The sequence below is a fragment of the Ranitomeya variabilis genome, chromosome 2 (genome assembly GCF_051348905.1).
Source record: "Ranitomeya variabilis isolate aRanVar5 chromosome 2, aRanVar5.hap1, whole genome shotgun sequence".
Lineage (NCBI taxonomy): Eukaryota > Metazoa > Chordata > Amphibia > Anura > Dendrobatidae > Ranitomeya > Ranitomeya variabilis.
The window spans coordinates 848,865,419-848,886,764 of NC_135233.1; the positions used below are offsets into that span (position 1 = coordinate 848,865,419).

The 21,346-nt window shown below is 39.0% G+C and overlaps 1 protein-coding gene across 2 annotated transcripts in view; it reads right to left on the minus strand.

Annotated features, from left to right (window-relative positions):
* The window catches only part of LOC143808011 (solute carrier family 12 member 9-like), a 349,348-nt gene that overhangs the window by 102,813 nt on the left and 225,189 nt on the right, over positions 1 to 21,346 (minus strand). For both annotated transcript variants that reach the window (XM_077290205.1, XM_077290206.1), the window contains exon 8: positions 10,943 to 11,025. In XM_077290205.1, coding sequence (XP_077146320.1) covers positions 10,943 to 11,025 — 83 coding nt within the window. The remainder of the gene's footprint in view (positions 1 to 10,942; positions 11,026 to 21,346) is intronic.

The following is a 21,346-nucleotide window of genomic DNA, read 5'->3' on the forward strand; positions in this document are numbered from 1 at the left end:
TTAAGCTGCTAAGTCAAGACCAACTCCATATTAATGCCTATGCATTTAGAATGAGAAGTCATAAAAACTCCTTTAGGTATTAATGCGTAAAAGTCTGAATACTTTTTCCCATGTTATTTATTTCTGAGAGCACATAAAGGGCTACCCTGGGGTTATAATTAATTGGAAGTAAGCCAGGAACAAAATGAGTTTGATTCTTTGTAAATCAGCCAGATCCTACAGAATCTAAGGTATTTGTCATGTAAGGGCTTATACTCATCTGCAAGAAAAACGGAGTGCACTCAGATTGCCCTCTGACCAATAACATAGTTAGTAAGGCCGAAAAAAGACATTTGTCCATCCAGTTCAGCCTATATTCCTATATTCCATCATAATAAATCCCCAGATCTACATCCTTCTACAGAACCTAATAATTGTATGATACAATATTGTTCTGCTCCAGGAAGACATCCAGGCCTCTCTTGAACCCCTCGACTGAGTTCGCCATCACCACCTCCTCAGGCAAGCAATTCCAGATTCTCACTGCCCTAACAGTAAAGAATCCTCTTCTATGTTGGTGGAAAAACCTTCTCTCCTCCAGACGCAAAGAATGCCCCCTTGTGCCCGTCACCTTCCTTGGTATAAACAGATCCTCAGCGAGATATTTGTATTGTCCCCTTATATACTTATACATGGTTATTAGATCGCCCCTCAGTCGTCTTTTTTCTAGACTAAATAATCCTAATTTCGCTAATCTATCTGGGTATTGTAGTTCTCCCATCCCCTTTATTAACTTTGTTGCCCTCCTTTGTACTCTCTCTAGTTCCATTATATCCTTCCTGAGCACCGGTGCCCAAAACTGGACACAGTACTCCATGTGCGGTCTAACTAGGGATTTGTACAGAGGCAGTATAATGCTCTCATCATGTGTATCCAGACCTCTTTTAATGCACCCCATGATCCTGTTTGCCTTGGCAGCTGCTGCCTGGCACTGGCTGCTCCAGGTAAGTTTATCATTAACTAGGATCCCCAAGTCCTTCTCCCTGTCAGATTTACCCAGTGGTTTCTCGTTCAGTGTGTAATGGTGATATTGATTCCTTCTTCCCATGTGTATAACCTTACATTTATCATTGTTATACCTCATCTGCCACCTTTCAGCCCAAGTTTCCAACTTATCCAGATCCATCTGTAGCAGAATACTATCTTCTCTTGTATTAACTGCTTTACATAGTTTTGTATCATCTGCAAATATCAATATTTTACTGTGCAAACCTTCTACCAGATCATTAATGAATATGTTGAAGAGAACAGGTCCCAATACCGACCCCTGCGGTACCCCACTGGTCACAGCGACCCAGTTAGAGACTATACCATTTATAACCACCCTCTGCTTTCTATCACTAAGCCAGTTACTAACCCATTTACACACATTTTCCCCCAGACCAAGCATTCTCATTTTGTGTACCAACCTCTTGTGCGGCACGGTATCAAACGCTTTGGAAAAATCGAGATATACCACGTCCAATGACTCACCGTGGTCCAGCCTATAGCTTACCTCTTCATAAAAACTGATTAGATTGGTTTGACAGGAGCGATTTCTCATAAACCCATGCTGATATGGAGTTAAACAGTTATTCTCATTGAGATAATCCAGAATAACATCCTTCAGAAACCCTTCAAATATTTTACCAACAGTAGAGGTTACACTTACTGGCCTATAATTTCCAGGTTCACTTTTAGAGCCCTTTTTGAATATTGGCACCACATTTGCTATGCGCCAGTCCTGCGGAACAGACCCCGTCGCTATAGAGTCCCTAAAAATAAGAAAAATAATGGTTTATCTATTACATTACTTAGTTCTCTTAGTACTCGTGGGTGTATGCCATCCGGACCCGGAGATTTATCTATTTTAATCTTATTTAGCCGGTTTCGCACCTCTTCTTGGGTTAGATTGGTGACCCTTAATATAGGGTTTTCATTGTTTCTTGGGATTTCACCTAGCATTTCATTTTCCACCGTGAATACCGTGGAGAAGAAGGTGTTTAATATGTTAGCCTTTTCCTCGTCATCTACAACCATTCTTTCCTCACTATTTTTTAAGGGGCCTACATTTTCAGTTTTTATTCTTTTACTATTGATATAGTTGAAGAACAGTTTGGGATTAGTTTTACTCTCCTTAGCAATGTGCTTCTCTGTTTCCTTTTTGGCAGCTTTAATTAGTTTTTTAGATAAAGTATTTTTCTCCCTATAGTTTTTTCGAGCTTCAATGGTGCCATCCTGCTTTAGTAGTGCAAATGCTTTCTTTTTGCTGTTAATTGCCTGTCTTACTTCTTTGTTTAGCCACATTGGGTTTTTCCTATTTCTAGTCCTTTTATTCCCACAAGGTATAAACCGCTTACAGTGCCTATTTAGGATGTTCTTAAACATTTTCCATTTATTATCTGTATTCTTATTTCTGAGGATATTGTCCCAGTCTACCAGATTAAGGGCATCTCTAAGCTGGTCAAACTTTGCCTTCCTAAAGTTCAGTGTTTTTGTGACTCCCTGACAAGTCCCCCTAGTGAAAGACAGGTGAAACTGTACAATATTACAGTTTCTATGTTAATATGAGTTATATGTTAATATGATGTTCTATGTTAATCTATGAGTACCTGCTCATCTGCAATTTTTTTCTTAGCTAAGATCAGGCTAAGAAAAAAATTGATGCATGCTGCGATTGTCATCGTATATTGGACAAGACTCACCAATGCAAGTAAACGGCTGTGATAAAAAAAAAAAAATTGCACTGCAGTCGGATCATGCGAGTTCTTTTATTCTACAAACTACTGACAACACGTGTCTGAAGTTCCAAGCAATACATTTTGTATTTATTTTCTGAACATGAGAAATGGTCAAAATAACAAGAAAAAAATGCATTGCTTGCAGACCTAAAATAATGCAAAAAAAAAAAAGTTCATAATCATTTAGAAACAACAATACTAATGTTTTCACTCAGGAAGAGTTCAGAAATCAATATTTTGTGGAATAACCATGATTTTTAACCCCTTCATGACCTTGGGATTTTCCGTTTTTCCGTGTTCGTTTTTCGCTCCCCTCCTTCCCAGAGCCATAAGTTTTTTATTTTTCTATCAATATGGCCATGTGAGGGCATATTTTTTGCGAAACGAGTTGTACTTTTTGAACGACACCATTGATATTACCATGTCTTGTACTAGAAAACTGGAAAAAAATTCCAAGTGCGGTGAAATTGCAAAAAAAGTGCAATCCCACACTTGTTTTTTGTTTGGCTTTTTTACTATGTTCAAAAAAGGCTAAAACTGACCTGTCATTATGATTCTCCAGCTCATTACGAGTTCATTATGATTCTCCAGGTCATTACGAGTTCATAGATACCAAACATGTCTAGGTTCTCTTTTATCTAAGTGGTGAAAAAAAAATTCCAAACTTTGCTAAAACAAAAAAAAAATTGCGCCATTTTCCGAGACCCGCAGAGTCTCCATTTTTTGTGATCTGGGGTCGGTTGAGGGCTTATTTTTTTACGTTCCAAGCTGACGTTTTTATTGATACCACGTTGGTGCAGATATATTCTTTAGATTGCCCGTTATTGCATTTTAATGCAATGTCGCGGCTACCAAAAAAACGTAATTCTGGTGTTTCAAATTTTTTCTAGCTACGCCATTTAGCGATCAGGTTAATCCTTTTTTTTATTAATAGATCGGGCGATTCTGAACGCGGCGATACTAAATATGTGTAGGTTTGATTTGTTTTGTTTGTTTTATTTTGAATGGGGAGAAAGGGGGGTGATTTAAACTTTTAGATTTTTTTTAATTTTTTTCACATTTTTTTTTACTTTTTTTTTTTTTTTAACTTTTGCCATGTTTCAATAGCCTCCATGGCACAACTCGATCGGCTCAGCTACATAGGAGCGATCATCAGATCCGCATGCGGAATTCACATGTGGTTTCCCGCAAAACACAAGCGTTTTGCAAGCGTTTTTAGCTTGCAGAATGCTTGCGCTTTACAAGTGATTTGAAGCATCGCTTGGTAAAGTGATTGACAGCTTGGTCACACTTGTCAAGCATAGTGCTTGACAAGTGTGACCAACTATTTACTATTGATGCTGCCTATGCAGCACCAATACTAAAAGATAGAATGTTAAAAATAATAAAAAATATGGTTATTGCCACCTTCCGACAGCCCCCGATCTCCACAGCGGCGCTCCCGGTACGTTCTGATCCCAGGGATGCTTTGCGCGAAGGACCTTTGTGCCGTCACGGTCGTGAAGTCATCTCAGGTGATTCGCGCAATGCATCCCTGGGAACGGAAGCTGCCGTGTGCACCGCTGAGAGGCGGGAGGACTCTGGGGGCCATCAGAAGGTAAGTATATTCATATTTTTTATTTTAATTCTTTTTTTCTACAGGAATATGGTACCCAGGGCCTGAAGGAGAGTCTCCTCTCCTCCAGACCCGGGTACCATCCGCACATGAAGCGCTCACTTTATGCATGGTGGACATAGCCACATGCGTAAAGTGAGGGTTTCAATGCAATCCTATGGCTGCGGAATCGCCGCGATTAGGCAGAAATAATGAACATGCTGCTGATTTTACCACTATGCGATTCTGCAGCGGGAAAATCCGCAGCATGGGCACAGCAACTGTGGAATCCCATAGGATTGCATGGCAATGCGTTTTTAAGAGTTTTTTAAGCGTTTCCGCTGCGGCAAAAAACGCGGAAGAAAAGCATAAAAAAACGCAACGTTTTGGCTTACAATACTAATATAAAATATTGACCAAAAACAGAACATGTGAACGTGACCCCAGTCTCCCTGAGGTCAGTCATCAGTCAACAAAAACATTCGTATCAATGTGGAGACCTAATAAATTAGAGACATGAAGAACATTTCTTAAGGCTTTTGTGCAAGTTTTTTTTGTCATCAAAATTTTGCACATTTTTTAAAAGTGCTATATTGAAGCAAATATGTGCCAGATTTGTGATTTTATGTCACTTTCGCCACTAGAAATGTGGCAGTGGGCAAGGGTGAGCTATGCAAAAAGATTTCAGTCAGCTTTATGAATAGTCACTTTTTAAGAAATTGCAATTTTTGCTACAGTATTGGGATGTTGTAAAAACTGGATATGTTCACGAAGATTTTTTCGCGAGGATTTTTCAGCCAAAATCTGCCTCAGAAGTCGGAGGTATTTTTTGTTACTTTTCGGTTAGTTTTCAGTTTATGAAGCTTTTTTTTGTTTTAGTTCATTCCACAAGCTAATAAATTTGGAATATATGCAGAGGTTGAGCATGCACATCTAGGCCCCATCTATGCTCTATGAGTCAGCCAGAGACAATCAAGTGTAATTTTTAGATTTGGAAGGGTTCCAATAGTTGGACCCACAGCAATCCGCAAGTATACTCTCTCGATGGGGAGTAACAACCAAACTTGATATAAACCCTTTAAATCACTTGGTCAATAAAGAATGCAGGTGAAGGGAATCTGTCTTGACAGATAAAGCTAGTAACCTACATATATGGGGTTAATTTGCAGGTTAATAGCGCTAGAAAGGTAACCGGCCACAATTCTTTTTCTGAGAGAAAATGAACTTTATCTCTCCTGGAAGCTGATGGCTTTCAGTCATACAGGCGTTCCGCTATGGCCTCAGTCACCGCTCAGTCACCGCTCACAGTGTGAGCTGTGGCAGTAAGCACGTCCCGGCACTTTGACTGGCAGCCAGTTCTATAGATGTGGTTGTAAGTCAAAGTGCCAAGGTGTGGTTACAGCCGCCGAGCCTGCACGCCTGGATGACTGAAAGCCAACGGCTCCTGGAAGGAATAAAGTTCATTTTCTCACAGGAGTCTTTCAATAATGTGGCCGGGAATCTTTCTAACTCTATTAACCTGCAGGTAAACCCAATGTTTGCAGGTCAGTAGCGTTATCTCACATGGCAAGCTCCCTTTAATTTCTGCTTCGTACTCACAAAACAGTGTGGGCCGGAATCCCAAGATTGTCACTTTATTCTATGGTTTCAGGCTAAGTCCTAGGCAGCTCTTGATCACTGTCTTTGCTCATCCTTCTGTGTTTATGACTTATCATTCATTCCAGTCTGTGCCTGCATTCCTAAACATATCTTCATGCACGGTGGCTCAGTGGTTAGTACTGCAATCTTGCAGCGCTGGAGTCCTCGGTTATAATCCCACCAAGGACAACATCTGTAAGGAGTTTGTATGTTCTCCCCATGATTGCGTGGGTTTCCTCCGGGTTCTCCGGTTTCCTCCCATATTCCAAAGACATACTGATAGGGAATTTAGATTGTGAGCCTCATCGGGGACAGCGATAATGTGTGCAAAAACTGTAAAGCGCTGCGGAATATGTTAGCGCTAAATAAAAATAAATATTATTATTATTCATGTTCCCCCTTCTTTGCTCGTTTTTCTGCCACTAAGATGAGTTTTCTGTCTCGTCTTATGGTTTTGCCCTTTCGTACAATGCTCATACTTGACTCATAAAAACTGCTGGGTTGGTTTTGTGCTAATTGCTTCACTGACTCTGTCCCTCAGACTACACTTATCCTTCCTGTTGCTTCTGGATATCTTAAGTTTTCATAATTTAATCTGGACTATAATTATGACAGCCCAGCGTTCGGGGAATAAAAGCCTACTACTGCTTTCAAATTTTAAGCCTCATACACTTTAGATGGCTGTTGGCAGAACGATGATTTGGCCGATCGTTCAGTCAGTAGCTATCTTGCCTGACTCTTCCATACAAAGGAGAGCTTGTTCAGCCGAGTGCTCCTGTGTTCTCTATAAGAGAGCTGCTGCCAGATATCTCTGTTGGAGACTCATTTCTTAAAAAAACAAAATGATCGTCAGTCCGAAATCAGATATGCTGCATCCTTATCCCCCCCGATAATTATTTGTCGGAGGCCCTCGTATACATTAGACTGTTGTGGCTGACGTTAGTCTAGAGTATAATGGACTTTTACACCTTACAGCTCCTACCAGAGACATGACATGCTTCCTCGCAATTGGATTTCTCACCAACAAACAGAAGTTATTAAGTTTTCTAATGATAATATTTTTTTAAACCATCAAATTCAAGAATATTGGCATCTTTTATTAAAACTGACAGTTTAGAATTAAATGATTGGGGCAGTGTAAGTGCCATGTCTCAATTCAATTGAAAATGAGATTTGGATAACTGAAATAAAAGACCTACAAGCTGAACTGTTGGGACTGATAAACACTTAATTAAAGTCACTGCTGTCTAAATTGATTGTACTGATAACTGAAAATATCACTTCTCATACTTTCTGCAACAAATACAAGTACTCCCAGAATATAATTGATATATGAAAGGTAAAACTAATTTTTTTATTGTTTGTTTTCTTGGGTTTTCATCATTTATTTTAATTACTTATATACAGATCTGATCCGATCGCATTTTTGCAACAAATGTATAGAAAAACCCTATATGCAAATTGTCTCTTCCGAGAGAAAGAGGACTTGAGCTTCATGACTTAAGATAAAAGGCAAACCAGAATTTCAATTTCCAGACATGTGTTTTGATGTGTTACCCCTCGTCAGCGTAAAGCATGAGATCTAAATTGGCTGTTTGAGATGTCTCTGACTGGGGTTTAAAGGGTAATGTGTCTCCTTGTGGAGCGGGACATGCCAGGGAAAGGAGAATTGTAGGCCATGTGATGCTCCTCTGGGAAATTAAATATGCAAATAGACTCTTCAAAAAGGAAAAGGACTCCAGAGGCCTCTCAAACAGCCAAATCAGATCTCATGCTTTGTACTGAGGAGCCTCAAGACCCCAGAACATGCATCTACAAATTGAGATTCTGATTTGGCTTTTATCCTCAGTAATGCAGGAAGGGTCGATGTTTACTTCTAGGATTGCCATTTCCAATAGGTGGCACTGGAGTTCAAGTCTTTGTCTCGGAAGAGAAAAATTGCATATTTAATTTTCCAGAGGAGCAGGGCATTGCACAGCCTATATGTCTCCTTACGTCCACAAGGAGAAATGTTACCCTAGTTTACTATTAGTAGAGTCCATCCCAAGATCAAGGTAGTACAGCACAGGACTACTATAACATACATGCGCTTTCAAAAGCACTTCCCTTGTAGTATCTTATGCAAGTGAGGAAGCAGAAGTTAAAAAAAAAAAAACAACTTGGTCCAAAGGGGAACCACAGACAGCAGAGGGGATCTCCAGTTTAGACCAGGTCAAGGATTGAAGAAAGAAGCAGCACGTAATTCTACAATCTCCTTTCGCAAATCCCAGACATAATATTATGTGAAATAATCCATTAAATTAAGTGCAGTGGGTAGGACATAATGATAACAGATATATAAATATCCCGATACCTAGAGGCCATAATGTTTGCAGCAGTAATACTGAGTCGTGTGTCTTTTTCAGCTACTATATTCATTTGTGAGGTTTCTGTTCAGTGCAAACGATTTGTTCACATGCATATTATTTATCTGTACAGCAACACCAGGTACACAAGGGTTTATTTATTTCTCTTACAAGCATTACAATAAAAATACAATCAAAGGAATAAATAATCTAAATGGGCTAAATGCAGCAAGACAGTAATATAACACACTTTCCCACATTAGCATTTTTTTCCAATAAAGCTCCTCTCTCTGTACCCGGCTGCTGATTTGCGAGATTCCATTTCATTTTGCTTTTCTCTTCAGTTCCAGCAATTTTATCAGCTGTGTTTTCTTTAGCCCTTGGAATATACCTATGATAGATTTCCACAGCAGCGCAGTGTGACCAGTGGGTTGTCAGGACACCCTGCCTGAACATCACTGATCTACGTAATCGATCCCAGGCTGTCGGAAGTAAATGATGAGTATAGACTGTGATAGAGCTGTACTCGGCAAACACTGACCCATAGCTTGGGAGGAGAGGATGAGGCTGGGGGCAGCCAACAAAGCGTTAATCAGGCAGAATTACTATTAATTATGTCATGTTAAACAGCTCATTTAGTGATTCAGTTTAACATGCGAAAATAGAGCAAATATTCTAAATCTCTTGTTTAAAACAAAAAAAAAAGGCGGAACAAAAACAAATTAGGGATTTTTTTAATAAGTTGTATTTATTTAGTGGCACCTATTTATGGAACATAAAATCTATAAAACAATTTTATTTTTGGGGGGGAGGAGTCTGTCTGTGGGAGGTTTTAGGGGTGATTTTAAAAAAATCCTGCAGTTTTACCATTGTTTTCTGGAATTTCTTTTACGACATTCATGTGTCATGTTTTATAGCTGTTACAATTATATGTATATGTTTTTTTGCCGAGTTTTACTACTTTGTACAATCAAATGCTTTTTTGTCACTGCATTTCAAGACCCATAACATTGTTTTTAGTTTTAATGGATATAATTTTGGGGCATAAAAAAGTATTGACTAATTTCGCTATTATCAATCTGTGCCCTTGGTAGACATGCATTTTTTCTAAATCCATGAAGTCTAAAGTCAAATATGGTGGTGGCAGTGTTCTTAGGTGGGACTGCATGAGTGCTGCTGCTGTCGGGGAGCTACATTTCATTGGTGGGCATCATGAATTCACAGATTTACTGCTCTGTATTAAAAAGAAGATGCTATGATCACTCTGTGCACCTGGTAGACATGCATTTTTTCTAATTGCATGAAGCCTACAGTGAAACATGGTGGTGGTAGTGTCCTTGATTGAGTGCTGCAAGTGTAGGGGAGCTACATTTCATTGCATTGATGATATCATGAATTCACAGATGTAATCTGTTCTATTTGTACTCTGAGGATGTATTTTGAAAAAGAAGATGCTATCATCACTCCGTGGACTTAGTAGACATTCACTTTCCAACATGACAATGATCCAAAATAAACATCTGTTGCATTTCTGAAGTAGAACAGGGTGAAAGTGATTCAGTAGCCTAGTATCTCCTGATTTGAACCCAACTGAACACCTCTGGGAAATTCTGCTCTGATAAGACAAGTTGAGCTTCATTCTCCAGCATCCAGGTTTTAAAAGAGGTCGTTCTTGAATGGAAAAATATACAGTGGGGGTAATAAGTATTTGATCCCTTGCTGATTTTGTAAGTTTGCCCACTAACAAATACATGAACAGTCTATAATTTTAAGGGTAGGTTAATTTTAACATTGAGACATAGAATATTAAAAATAAAATCCAGAAAATCATATTGTATAAATTATATACATTTAATTGCATTTTGCAGTTAGAAATAAGTATTTGATCCCTCTGGCAAACAAGACTTAGTACTTGGTGGCAAAACAGTTGCTGGCAAGCACAGCAGTCAGACATTTTTTGTAGTTGAAGATGAGGTTTGTGCACATGTCAGGAGGAATTTTGGTCCACTCCTCTTTTTAGATCATCTCTAAATCATTAAATTTATATAATTTATACAATGTGATTTTCTGGATTTTATTTTTGATATTCTATCTCTCAACCTACCCTTAAAATTATAGACTGTTCATGTCTTTGCCAGTGGGCAAACTTACAAAATCAACAAGGGATCAAATACTTATTTTCCCACTGTAGATACTGCAATATGTTGGCAACTTGTTCATTCCATGACTGGAAGAGTGTGTGCTGTCCTTAAAGATTATAGAGGTCATACAATAAACTAGATGTAGTAGATTTTGATGTGGGGTGTATTTATTTTTGCATCCATTAATTTGAGTAAAACCAAAGATTTTGTAATGAAAATTATATTATTAACCGTACTGTCATGCTATATGTTAGAAAAATGTTCTAAGAACTCAGTCTTGTCAAAATTTTGGTAATTGTTTTTGCGCTAAGTGAGATGTTGAATATATCTTAGTGTATTCATTCCTGCTGAGCACTGTAGATACAGTATATAGGCAAGTTTTAGTATCAATATATCCATTCTGCATAGTTATATGAACTCATTCAATGTCATAGTCAACTTGCAAAACATCATTAAAAATTGTACCTGAACCAAGAACCAGGACAAGATGACAGACATCCATGGGTTGCCTCCTTTTGAAGTAATCTTTGCTGGTAAAAAGAGTTTTCCTGTGAAAATATACAAAGTATATATCGTTAGCCTAAATTAACATACAAGATAGGTGTCTTCCCGTCGGAAGGAAAGGTATCATGTGGAAGCTCCAGAACGACCAATGGCTATTTTTTTTTTTACTTATACCAGTTATTACATGTTCTCTAGGTAGTACTGCAACACAGAAGATGCTGAGCATGGCTCTGCCTAGAGTGAATGTCTATATCAATCAGGAAAATAACACTGGTCTACAAAAACAAAAATTCTGGCATGGACTTTAAGAACAGTTTTAGACTAATTTCAGGGTGCTGAATTCAAATCTGATCTTATAATTTCTCTATCACATCATGTTTTTGTGCTACAGGTACAGACCCATTTTCATGAATTCCATGATAAATATAAGTAGTGTATGAAAAGTGCCGGTTTATACGGTTCACTAAGGTAAATTTAGTTTTCATTTAGTCTCCCAATAAGTGTGAGAATATCTTTGTTTTCTATGAACATGCATAATTCCCATTTGTTATGCTAACACCCTTGTTTTCTGTGCTACTGGGACAGTAGAGCTACAGAAGAGCATTGGTGAAAACTGAATAGCCTCAGCGACAGAGTTAGGCATCTGGCGATAAGAATGTCATCCATGATCCTCTAGTGGATAGGAAGGACATTGTCTTTCATCCCTTACACATAAAACTTGGATTGATGAAGCAGTTCGTCAAGGCTCTCAATCACAGTGGAGAATGCTTTAACTATACATGTTCAACTTTACTTGGTCTTAGTGAAGAGAAGAAAAAGGCTGGAATATTTGATGGACCTCAAATAAGAACAGTTATGAGAGACCCAAATTTTATCACATCAATGAATGAGACAGAAGAAAGAGCTTGGAATGCATTTTGTAATGTGGTGCAGAATTGTCTAGGGAATAAGAAAGCAGACAACTATGAAGAGATTGTGGAAGAGCTACTAATGAGTCTGCGAAATCTTGGATGTAGAATGAGTATCAAGATTCACTATTTACACAGCCATTTGGACTTTTTTTCTAGAGAACTTTGGGGATGTGAGCGAGGAACAAGAGGAGCGTTTTCATCAGGACATTAAAACAATGGAAGAACGGTATCAAGGCCGGTGGGACTCACATATGATGGCTGACTATTGCTGGAGCTTGATGAGAGACAACCCAGAAGCTGTACATCACAGATCAGCCAAGAAAAGAAAGTTCAAATAACTGCCATTTGCCATTCATCTGGGTGCCATATATATGTGTTTTTATATTTTGTAGTTTAATTCTGTAAGTATATTTGATTTGCTGTACATAAACTTTGTAATCTTTGTTATTCCTTGATTAAAATATACAAAATATAGTACCAAAAATCGTGTGTTTTTATCATAAAACATTAGGAGTAATTTTCATCAAAAATTTAAAATATCTCGAAATCCTGATTGTGATAGCCAAAAAAAGAGTTCATATTCATAATCAGCAGCCAAAATTGACTTAAAATGTGTTTTAAAACCTTTTGCCAGAAAAATTGCGTTGACCAGTGTAATAGGCCCCCGCTGTTGGTGAAACCCCCATCCAGATTAGGTCACCAGCCAAGATCCTGCACTTTAACGTACCTGGAAATAGGGAAAAAATGCAAAACATTTTGCTCATATCTTATGATACCCCTAAAGTCCGTTTTGTGGCCTTGCTTCAAATTATTATGGTGGCAGTGTGTGGACTGAAATCAGCATCCACATCAACGAACAAATGCCCAAGTGGCAGCTTTAGGTGTATCTCTCTGAAGAGGTGGGTCATGTGGCCAAAAAAAATAAAAAATTTAGGTCCGCATAGCTTATTCAGTTGTATAAGGCATTGCAAAAAAACAGAAAACTGAATTGATTAACCGTTTTTTTCCTCTTTCGTTCTCACTCTCTCATGGAAGAGAATGGCATCCTGTTAGCAAGCATCAGTTGTAGGAGTTGTCTTCCAGAGGATAATACTGGCACCACTAGAACTTGCTGATTTAACAGCAAAGAAAAAAGATAAAATGCATCGGTTATGGCATTCCCTACTGCTAAAATAGCATATGCCATTTTAAGCTAGAGTTAACTGAACCTTATCTACAGACAATGGAGCTGGAGAGGAATTCATTTTAGAACAATTTTTGGAATTCGTATATAGAGAATCCAGAGGATGAACAACAGGAATTACTTCATAACAAATAAGCCCTGAAAAAAAAAGTAAAAATATAAAGATAACGTCACTTACACTAGGCTATGTTCACAAGCCTTGGTTTGCATACTGAAATTCCAAAATGTATTTAACAGGGTGATCAATGGCAGAAATCCAAGGCTGACACTCAAGAGTGTTCTTGATGCACAGCCGATTGCTCGCTGCTAATGCAAAGCTTTTTCGTGAACTAAAGTGCATGCTCATCATCAATGCTGATATCTATTCTTTGCGGCATGGCCAAAATCTGGCTTGGATTGGCCACCTAAAACACGACTTGCATGCATTGGATGCCCAAATGTTGTATGATTTGATAAGAATTTAGGTGCATAAACAAAATTAAAGGTCAGGTCACTTCTTTTAATGGCTTCACAGCTATGAAAACTTGAAGCGTTTTAACAAAAGCTCAAAAGACACACACAGCGAGTCATTTTTTACATTGCAGGTCATATACTCATTCTTTTAACATTTTTCAGGCAGGATACGGAACGTATCTGCCTGAAAAAGACGTTGTGTGAACCGACTCTAAGGGTTTGTGCATATGGGGAGAATAAGCAGTAGAGTTTCTGGATAGAAAATTTGCACTCGCGCTGATCGCCGGCAGAGCACAGGAGAATGATGACAGCGGTCTTCAGCACCCGCCACTGGGAAGCAGCGCAAACAGTACCGCTGCTTCCCAGGGGCCAGTACGTGTGGTACTGATGCGGCACAAGGTTGCCACATGCACGCAACAAGTATTACACACACGTACACAGACACTGATATCTCCGCTACTGTTTTTCCAACACCGGAAATATCAGTATGTAGGTTCACATGACAGATTGCTCCACATTCGATTATTTGGATCAGAGTTTGATCAGAGTAGATACAACTTTTCTGGGACATGGAGAGAGAAAAAAAAAGGTTCTCCACCATCCTCATTCTGTCAGTCCCTAATCGGAAAACACACGGATGTCATCCGAGTGCGCTCTGATTTTTTTCACAGACCCATCCATATTGAATTGCTGTATTTTATCTAACACATGGACATGTCTCCGATTTTTTACGCGAAAACTTGGTCCGAGGAAAAAAATTGGACATTTGCACAGCCTCATAGAATATCGTGGGTACAAGTACAAGTGCTATCTGCGAAAACCACGGATAACACTTGTATGAGGAAATCAATGGTGTGCAGAGCCATGACATTTTCTAAGATACACAGCTTCAAAGATGTTTATTATCCATAATAGCCAAGTAGTTTATTTAACCAATCTTCATCATTTTGTTCCATGTATACAAACACGACTATCCCATACTTTAACTCATTAAAGACATTTTAGCACTTACAGACATTACATTCTACTAAAATCCATCAAGGCAGACTGGAGCAAGCAATGTTCCTATTACTCGTCAACACTTCGAGTACATAAGAGTACAAGCCAGGAGAGTTAGATTTATAGAAATGTTTCATAAAATGAGATAAAGCGGCGTGGACACACAAAGCCCAGAACTATGATGAGTCTCATAAGAGAAATAAAGTTTAAACACAAAGAGAGGAATCCGATCATTACGCAAATTAAACATCACAAAACGACTGGACTGATTTGATTAGCAAACGCACAATGTATTACATTTACCCATTTCAGATACATTTGTCCCGATTTGTGAAGACGAGACCTTAGCGAGGGTAGGAGTGGAAGCCATTAAATACCAAGACTATATTGATATGACTGATAAATAAAGGAGGACTGCGGAGGTACAGGAGAATATGGCACACAATGCGTTCCAATATTGGCTGTGATTAGCACGTACCAAGCTGTTAACAGCTAAGTGGAGCCACAAGAACACGGGATAATAGGACAGAAGAGCTATTAAAAGCAGAAATTACTAGTTAGGCCCTGGCATGGAATAGAGCAAAATAACAATCATCCTAATTGTAATGATGCACAGTGTGTTTGATGGGTAATTTACAAGGCTTTGTGGTGATAAATCTGCAACTGGTAAATGCAAAAAGCTGCACACAATGCACTATATCCATTCGCCGGTATGAGCTGCAGCGCTATAGAAATAGTTAAATGGATGAGACTAGAGGAGATTGTCACACATTAAGTGTGCAAAGTGGCCAGTATTTCATCCACCAAAACACCAGAGGGGACAGCAACGGGAGCTCTAAAAGCTTCTACATTGCCTTTCTTTATTGCTACAGTCATAGATGTTGGGGAGTTGGTATAAAACACTCCCTCTATAAAAGTCTGGGAGGAAGCAACCTACTGCTGTTACCATACCTGAAATCTTACATGTGTGAACAATCTCTAACAGGCTGCTACAGCGCTTATGGAGCACAAGGGATAACGCAAGACATTACAGCTAAACTTCACTCAAAGTCTAACCAAACTGGTGGGATCGCAATTAAAAGGACAAACTTTAGCACCACTTTGATGTGGTCATATATCTGCATAAAAGAATTCAGAAGAAGAAAATATAAAACTTACAAACTTTGCCGGCAAAAGGAGCTCACTGACTGATTCACATTTAGGCCATGTTCACACTAGCAGTATTTTGTCAGTATTTTACATCAGTACTTGCAAGCCAAAGCCAGGAGTGGGTGATAAATACAGATGTGGTGACGCCCTCATTAGTAACCCCATAGTTGTGTAAAAACAAAGACACCCAGAATAAAGTACTTTAATTGAAAGAATGACACAGACTCCTTTAATACTCATAATTAAATAGACAACCACCTTCTGGGACAGAGGGAGTAAGCAGTATCTCTCCACCTTGCAGCCTAGGAAGAAGTGGCAGACTGACAAACCGAACATCAAAACCGGTGATGTTGTACTCATGAAAGACAGCCTGTCATACCGAAATGAGTGGCCACTAAGCCAAAGTATTCCCAAGGATGGGAAAGAGCGCAAGGTTCAGGTCAAAGTGTGGAAGGCTGGGGAGAGTAAACTATTCCTCAGACCAGTTGTGGAACTTGTTTTTTTGTTTTCGCCAAAAGAGCCTGCAAGTGGCATCAGTTGATGCCAAGCGGGGAGTGTTCTGCCTAACTGAATATAGGGCACTATGTTTTTATTTATGTGCTGGTTTGTTGGTTATAGCACCATCTAGTGGTGGCTGAATTTATAGCCTGTGTCATTAACAGCAGATAGAGTGTTGCATTGTGGGATTGAAGCAAGGTATGCTGGGGAGAAGAAAACTCCATTTTCTTCTGTTTACTTCATGGGACACACATGTTCATATGCTCTCCTGTAACTGCTCCAACTTGAGTTTGCTATCCTGGTAAAGCATATCTGGTAAGATTAATATCTCTGTTCTTGCAATGCAGTATTGTACAGACATGCGATTAACTGTATAGCAGCCAGTACAAAGGAGATGTGATTATTACAGATCTGTGTATTTCCATGTTAAAGTTTGCATCACACTGTATACTTTCCTGTTAATTGTAAAGCTGTGTGATTATTTGCCCAATACTTACCTATGTTGTTTGTATTCTTATAGTTTTACCGCATGTTCTACACCTGTTCACCAATAAACAAGTTAGACTACAGAGAACAGTCTTCTTATTTTGGGAGACAGAAGCGGTTTATGCTGTATGTTAGATTGCACACCGTATCAACGTGTATGAAGACAGAACAGCAGTCGCACTGCATTCGGATGTAAATCGGATGCTAGGTGTCAAAAATCGGATTGTACTCTAATGACACTCGCATTACACTCGTGCAACTCCCGTCAGGGAGACTTAGACTGATTTTTCATATGTTTAGTGTGACTCCGGCTTTAATGAAATCATCTAGGTGTGCAATAATCATATTCATTACATCTTATGTTTCACAAAATTTTATATCATTGAGCGGTGAAGAAAAATAAGATTTCATTTTTACCACTATAATGTTGTTTTAGCTCCAAATTTACATGTTCACTAAGCTAAATAGGTAAAAATGACAACAAAATTAGTTACACAACTTCCCTTGAACGAGGCAATACCCCATATGTGGCTGTATAGTACTGTTTTGCAACACAGCGAGACTCGAGGCTATTTGATTCTTGGTGAACTAATTTTTGTAGAATAGTTAGCAGATTCCATATACAAAGTGTTGTGAATTCTGCTCTTGGGCTCCCTCCGGTGGTTGTTGGTGGTAGTGCAGTTGTCTTGGGGTTGTAATCCTGGCAGGTGTTTCTGCTGATTGCAGCTCTATTAGGTATTTAGGTGTGCAGGATCCATGAGTCCATGCCAGTTGTCCATTGTACTTGGAGGGATTGCATCTCTCTCTGGCTCCTCATGCCCTGCTGCCAATTCATCTAAGATAAGTGTCTGGTTTTTTGTCTCTGTGCACACATGCAGTGTGCTTTGCAATTCAGTGCAATTTATTGTGTTTTTGTCCAGCTTAGACTTTGTTTGGATTTTTCAGTCATGCTGGATTCTCAGGAGATGCAGATATACTTTCTATGTCTTTAGTTAGATGTAGATTATTTGTATTATCTGCTGTGGATATTTTTAGGATTTTAATACTGACCGCTTAGAATTCTGTCCTATCCTTTTCTGTTTAGCTAGAAGTGCCTCTTTTGCTAAATCCTGCTTTTCTGCCTGCGTGTGTTTTTCCTCTTATACTCACAGTCAATATTTGTGGGGGGCTGCCTATCCTCTGGGGATCTGCTCTGAGGCAAGATAGAATTCCCATTTCCATCTATAGGGGTATTTAGTCCTCCGGCTGTGTTGAGGTGTCTAGGACGTGTTAGGTACATCCCACGGCTACTTCTAGTTGCGGTGTTAGTTTAGGGTTGCGGTCAGTTCAGGTACCACCTACTCCTGAGAAAGTCTCTCATGCGGCTCCAAGGTCACCGGATCATAACAACAAAGCCTTTAAGTTCCAGAAGGGCAGAATCCCCCTCAATAGACCCCAATTTGGAAATTACAACCCTCTTGGAATCTATCCATTTCTGTAGTTAGGATTTTGACTCTATGGGTGTTTTCCAGAAACAAGCAGCAATGGATGCTGCTAAGTGAAAATGCAAATATGCCATTGTAGTGCCCAGCATGTGTTTCTCTAGATATGCACCACGTAAATAAAGTGGGCTTTTCTCGCTACAATCATGCCAAAGATGTGGACGGTAACTGTGGTTAAGGCACACTGAGGGGGCCCAGGAGGAGGGGATATTTGGATTTGGAAGAGCATATTTTGTAGGATTTTTTTTGGGTGGGAGCTATGTCACTTTTCCAAAGTCTTTGTGCTTCCAGTAATGTGGAATCTCCCTATATTTCTGTTAACAGATATCAAACTTGAGTGAGTACTTGTTTTTTTGTGGGTTGAGTATAAGCTTTTATTGGTGGTATTTTGGGGTACAGAACATTTTGGATCACATTTATCCTGTGCTCCTCGCTGAGCACTTACAGGGGGTTTCTATGTAAATCTACTAAATGCTTGATTTGGATGAAACACTCGAGGAATTCATTCACTAATGAGGCAGCAGTTACTCTTAACTCTGTCTGGCTTCTGTTCGGCGGTATCCAGATTTTCAGAGGTGAAAAAAACTCTGGCCAGAAAACGCATTTATGCATATCCAAGAAGACGAACACCGTGGGATCTTAGCCAAACTGGGTTTCAGTATAGGAAATTGGTGGTTGATTCTGAATCATGTATTTCAGAGATTAACATGAAAACCGCGGTGTAAGCGCTCAGTGAAGAGCACAGGATAAGTGTAAGCCGAGTCATACTGTGGTCAATAAACAAATCAACAGAAGGTCAAGAATTTGATTTATTTTTCACGCTTCTCCTCGTGCGGTATAAGTGATTAGCTTTATTCTTCTGGTTGGTGCAATTGTAGAAATACCAAATTTATATAGTTTTTTTATGTTTGCAGCTATCACACACTAAAAGACCCCTTTTTTGCTAAATAAGATTTTTTCATTGTCATATTTTGTGAGATAGGATTTTTCCATATTTCTGCCAACAAAGTCATGTGAGGGCTTGTTTTTAGACATGACATTTTTTGATCACTTTCTATTCGGATTTTTGGGAGTCACATTGAACAAAAACCAGCAATTCAAGAATTTTTTTTTAGTTTTTTTTAATGCCATTCACTGTGTGATAAAAGTGGTAAGACAACTTTATTCTTTGGTTCAGTACGAGTACAGTGATAAGACATTTATATAATTTTTTTGTTATGCCTTGTCTCCTCCACAATAAAAACAATTTTATAGAAAAAAAAAATGTTTTTTGCATTGCTTTATTTTGAGAGCTATAAAAAAAATTATAAAATTATTTTTCCACTGATGGAGCTGTATAGTGGCTTGTTTTTTGTGGGACAAGATGACGTTTTCAGCGGTACCATTTATATTTACATTAGACTTTTTTATCGTGTTTAATTCCACATTTTTTTCCAGCAGTATGATGAAAAATCATACTTTTTTGCCACGATTTTTGTTTACAGTGTTCACTAGTGGAACAGTTTTTTAGGTCAGGTTGTTCCTAATGCGGCAATACCAAATATGTATACTTTTTGTTTATTTTTGTTTTTACATCATGCATTGGAATCCACCAGCACGGCAATGAAGGAGACTTGTGGGATTAGAGACGACCATACCTGGCACACCAGGAGGTCGTTGTTTGACCTCCGGGTGCCATGACAACCATCAGCTCCCCGTGATTTCGTCATGGGGCTGCCAATGGGGTAAGAGAAGGAGCCCCCTCCCTATCACAACCTTCCAAATGTCGCAATCACTCTCGATTTGGATGGTTAATCTGCCAGGGGCGGGCATCGTCCCTGGCTGTTACGGCAGGAGCTTGGCTGTTAGCTGTGCCAAGCTCCTGCTGTGATTGTGTTTAAGATGCTTTTATTTCAGCACCTCCTGTACAATCACAGAGATCTGAGTACGGAGACCGTTGACATGGACCTCGCACCTCTTCCTGTCATTGACAGCTGTCATCACGGATCTGTCCCTGTGTGTTTACATATAATGACAGTTTAAATCCATGAGGGATATAGCATGTCATGGTTTGGGAACTGACACCCACTCATGATGTGCTATGTCCCATCATTTGTCATAACTGGGTTAAAGGGAATCTGTCAGCAGATTTTTGCTATGTAATCTGAAGACAGCAGGAGATAGGGGCTGAAACACTAAATTTAGCTGTGTAATTTATTAAGCTGTGTGCTGTTGCTTACTTATAATGAAGGTTTTATCACTAGGACATTATCAAAGTCACTAGACAATGTACATAGAGAGCCTAGTGTGGGCGGGGTAAGCTTTCATAGCTCTGCTTCATGTTACATCTAACAACTCTGATTGCATCACAATTGATACATTGCTGTAATCAGGGTCTCTTTCCCTACTTTATGCTTCTCTTACATGAGGTAGCAAAAACCTGGTGACAGATTCCCTTTAAGCCTGTGAAATATCTTCTAGGATTATGAAGACTAATGTGCTGCAATATTATGTGTCATCTTTACCGAATCTGACTTTTTAGCAATAGTACTGTATAGAAATAATATATAAATGTACAGCTTTGGGTGACTACACGATTATACACAAACTTTCTGAGGTTTGTTTTTTTAACCTATCTCCAATTTCCAAGTTTGGAACATCTTGCTAAACAGTCAGGTGACACAAAGCAAAAAGGAGTTTATTACCTCCACTATAAATTACCTCGGGCCGACGTCTGCAACCACTCATAGACCTGATTCAATGTTCTGCTCCTCTGGTTTTTATATCCGTGCTTTTTAACCTAAATGACAGTATAATGTGCAAAACCATTGTATTATACTTTTCAAGTCATATTTCCCCAGAAATAAAGAAACAAAATCAGCAGAGTTAATGACCCGATCAAACAGGAATCCTCCATCCCCGGTTGCGGGAATTTGCAATCTGCACGTCTGTCTTCTGTCTTATGCCGTTCTCCTAGGACTCGGAATGGCTTGTTGCTTAATACATATGTATTTTAAGCACTTATTTTAGTGGAATGTGCATTAATATGTAGCATACTCATCATGTAAAACAGCATCCTAGTTGTGTCGCTTAGATAAACATCTTTTTTTTTTTTTACCAAATATACGGGACCCTGGAGTGATGCTTGTCTTAAGGATTTGTGTCTGCACAGATATCCATACAGAGCGCTATTATGGTTTTCAGTCTAAATTATTGTTGAATTATG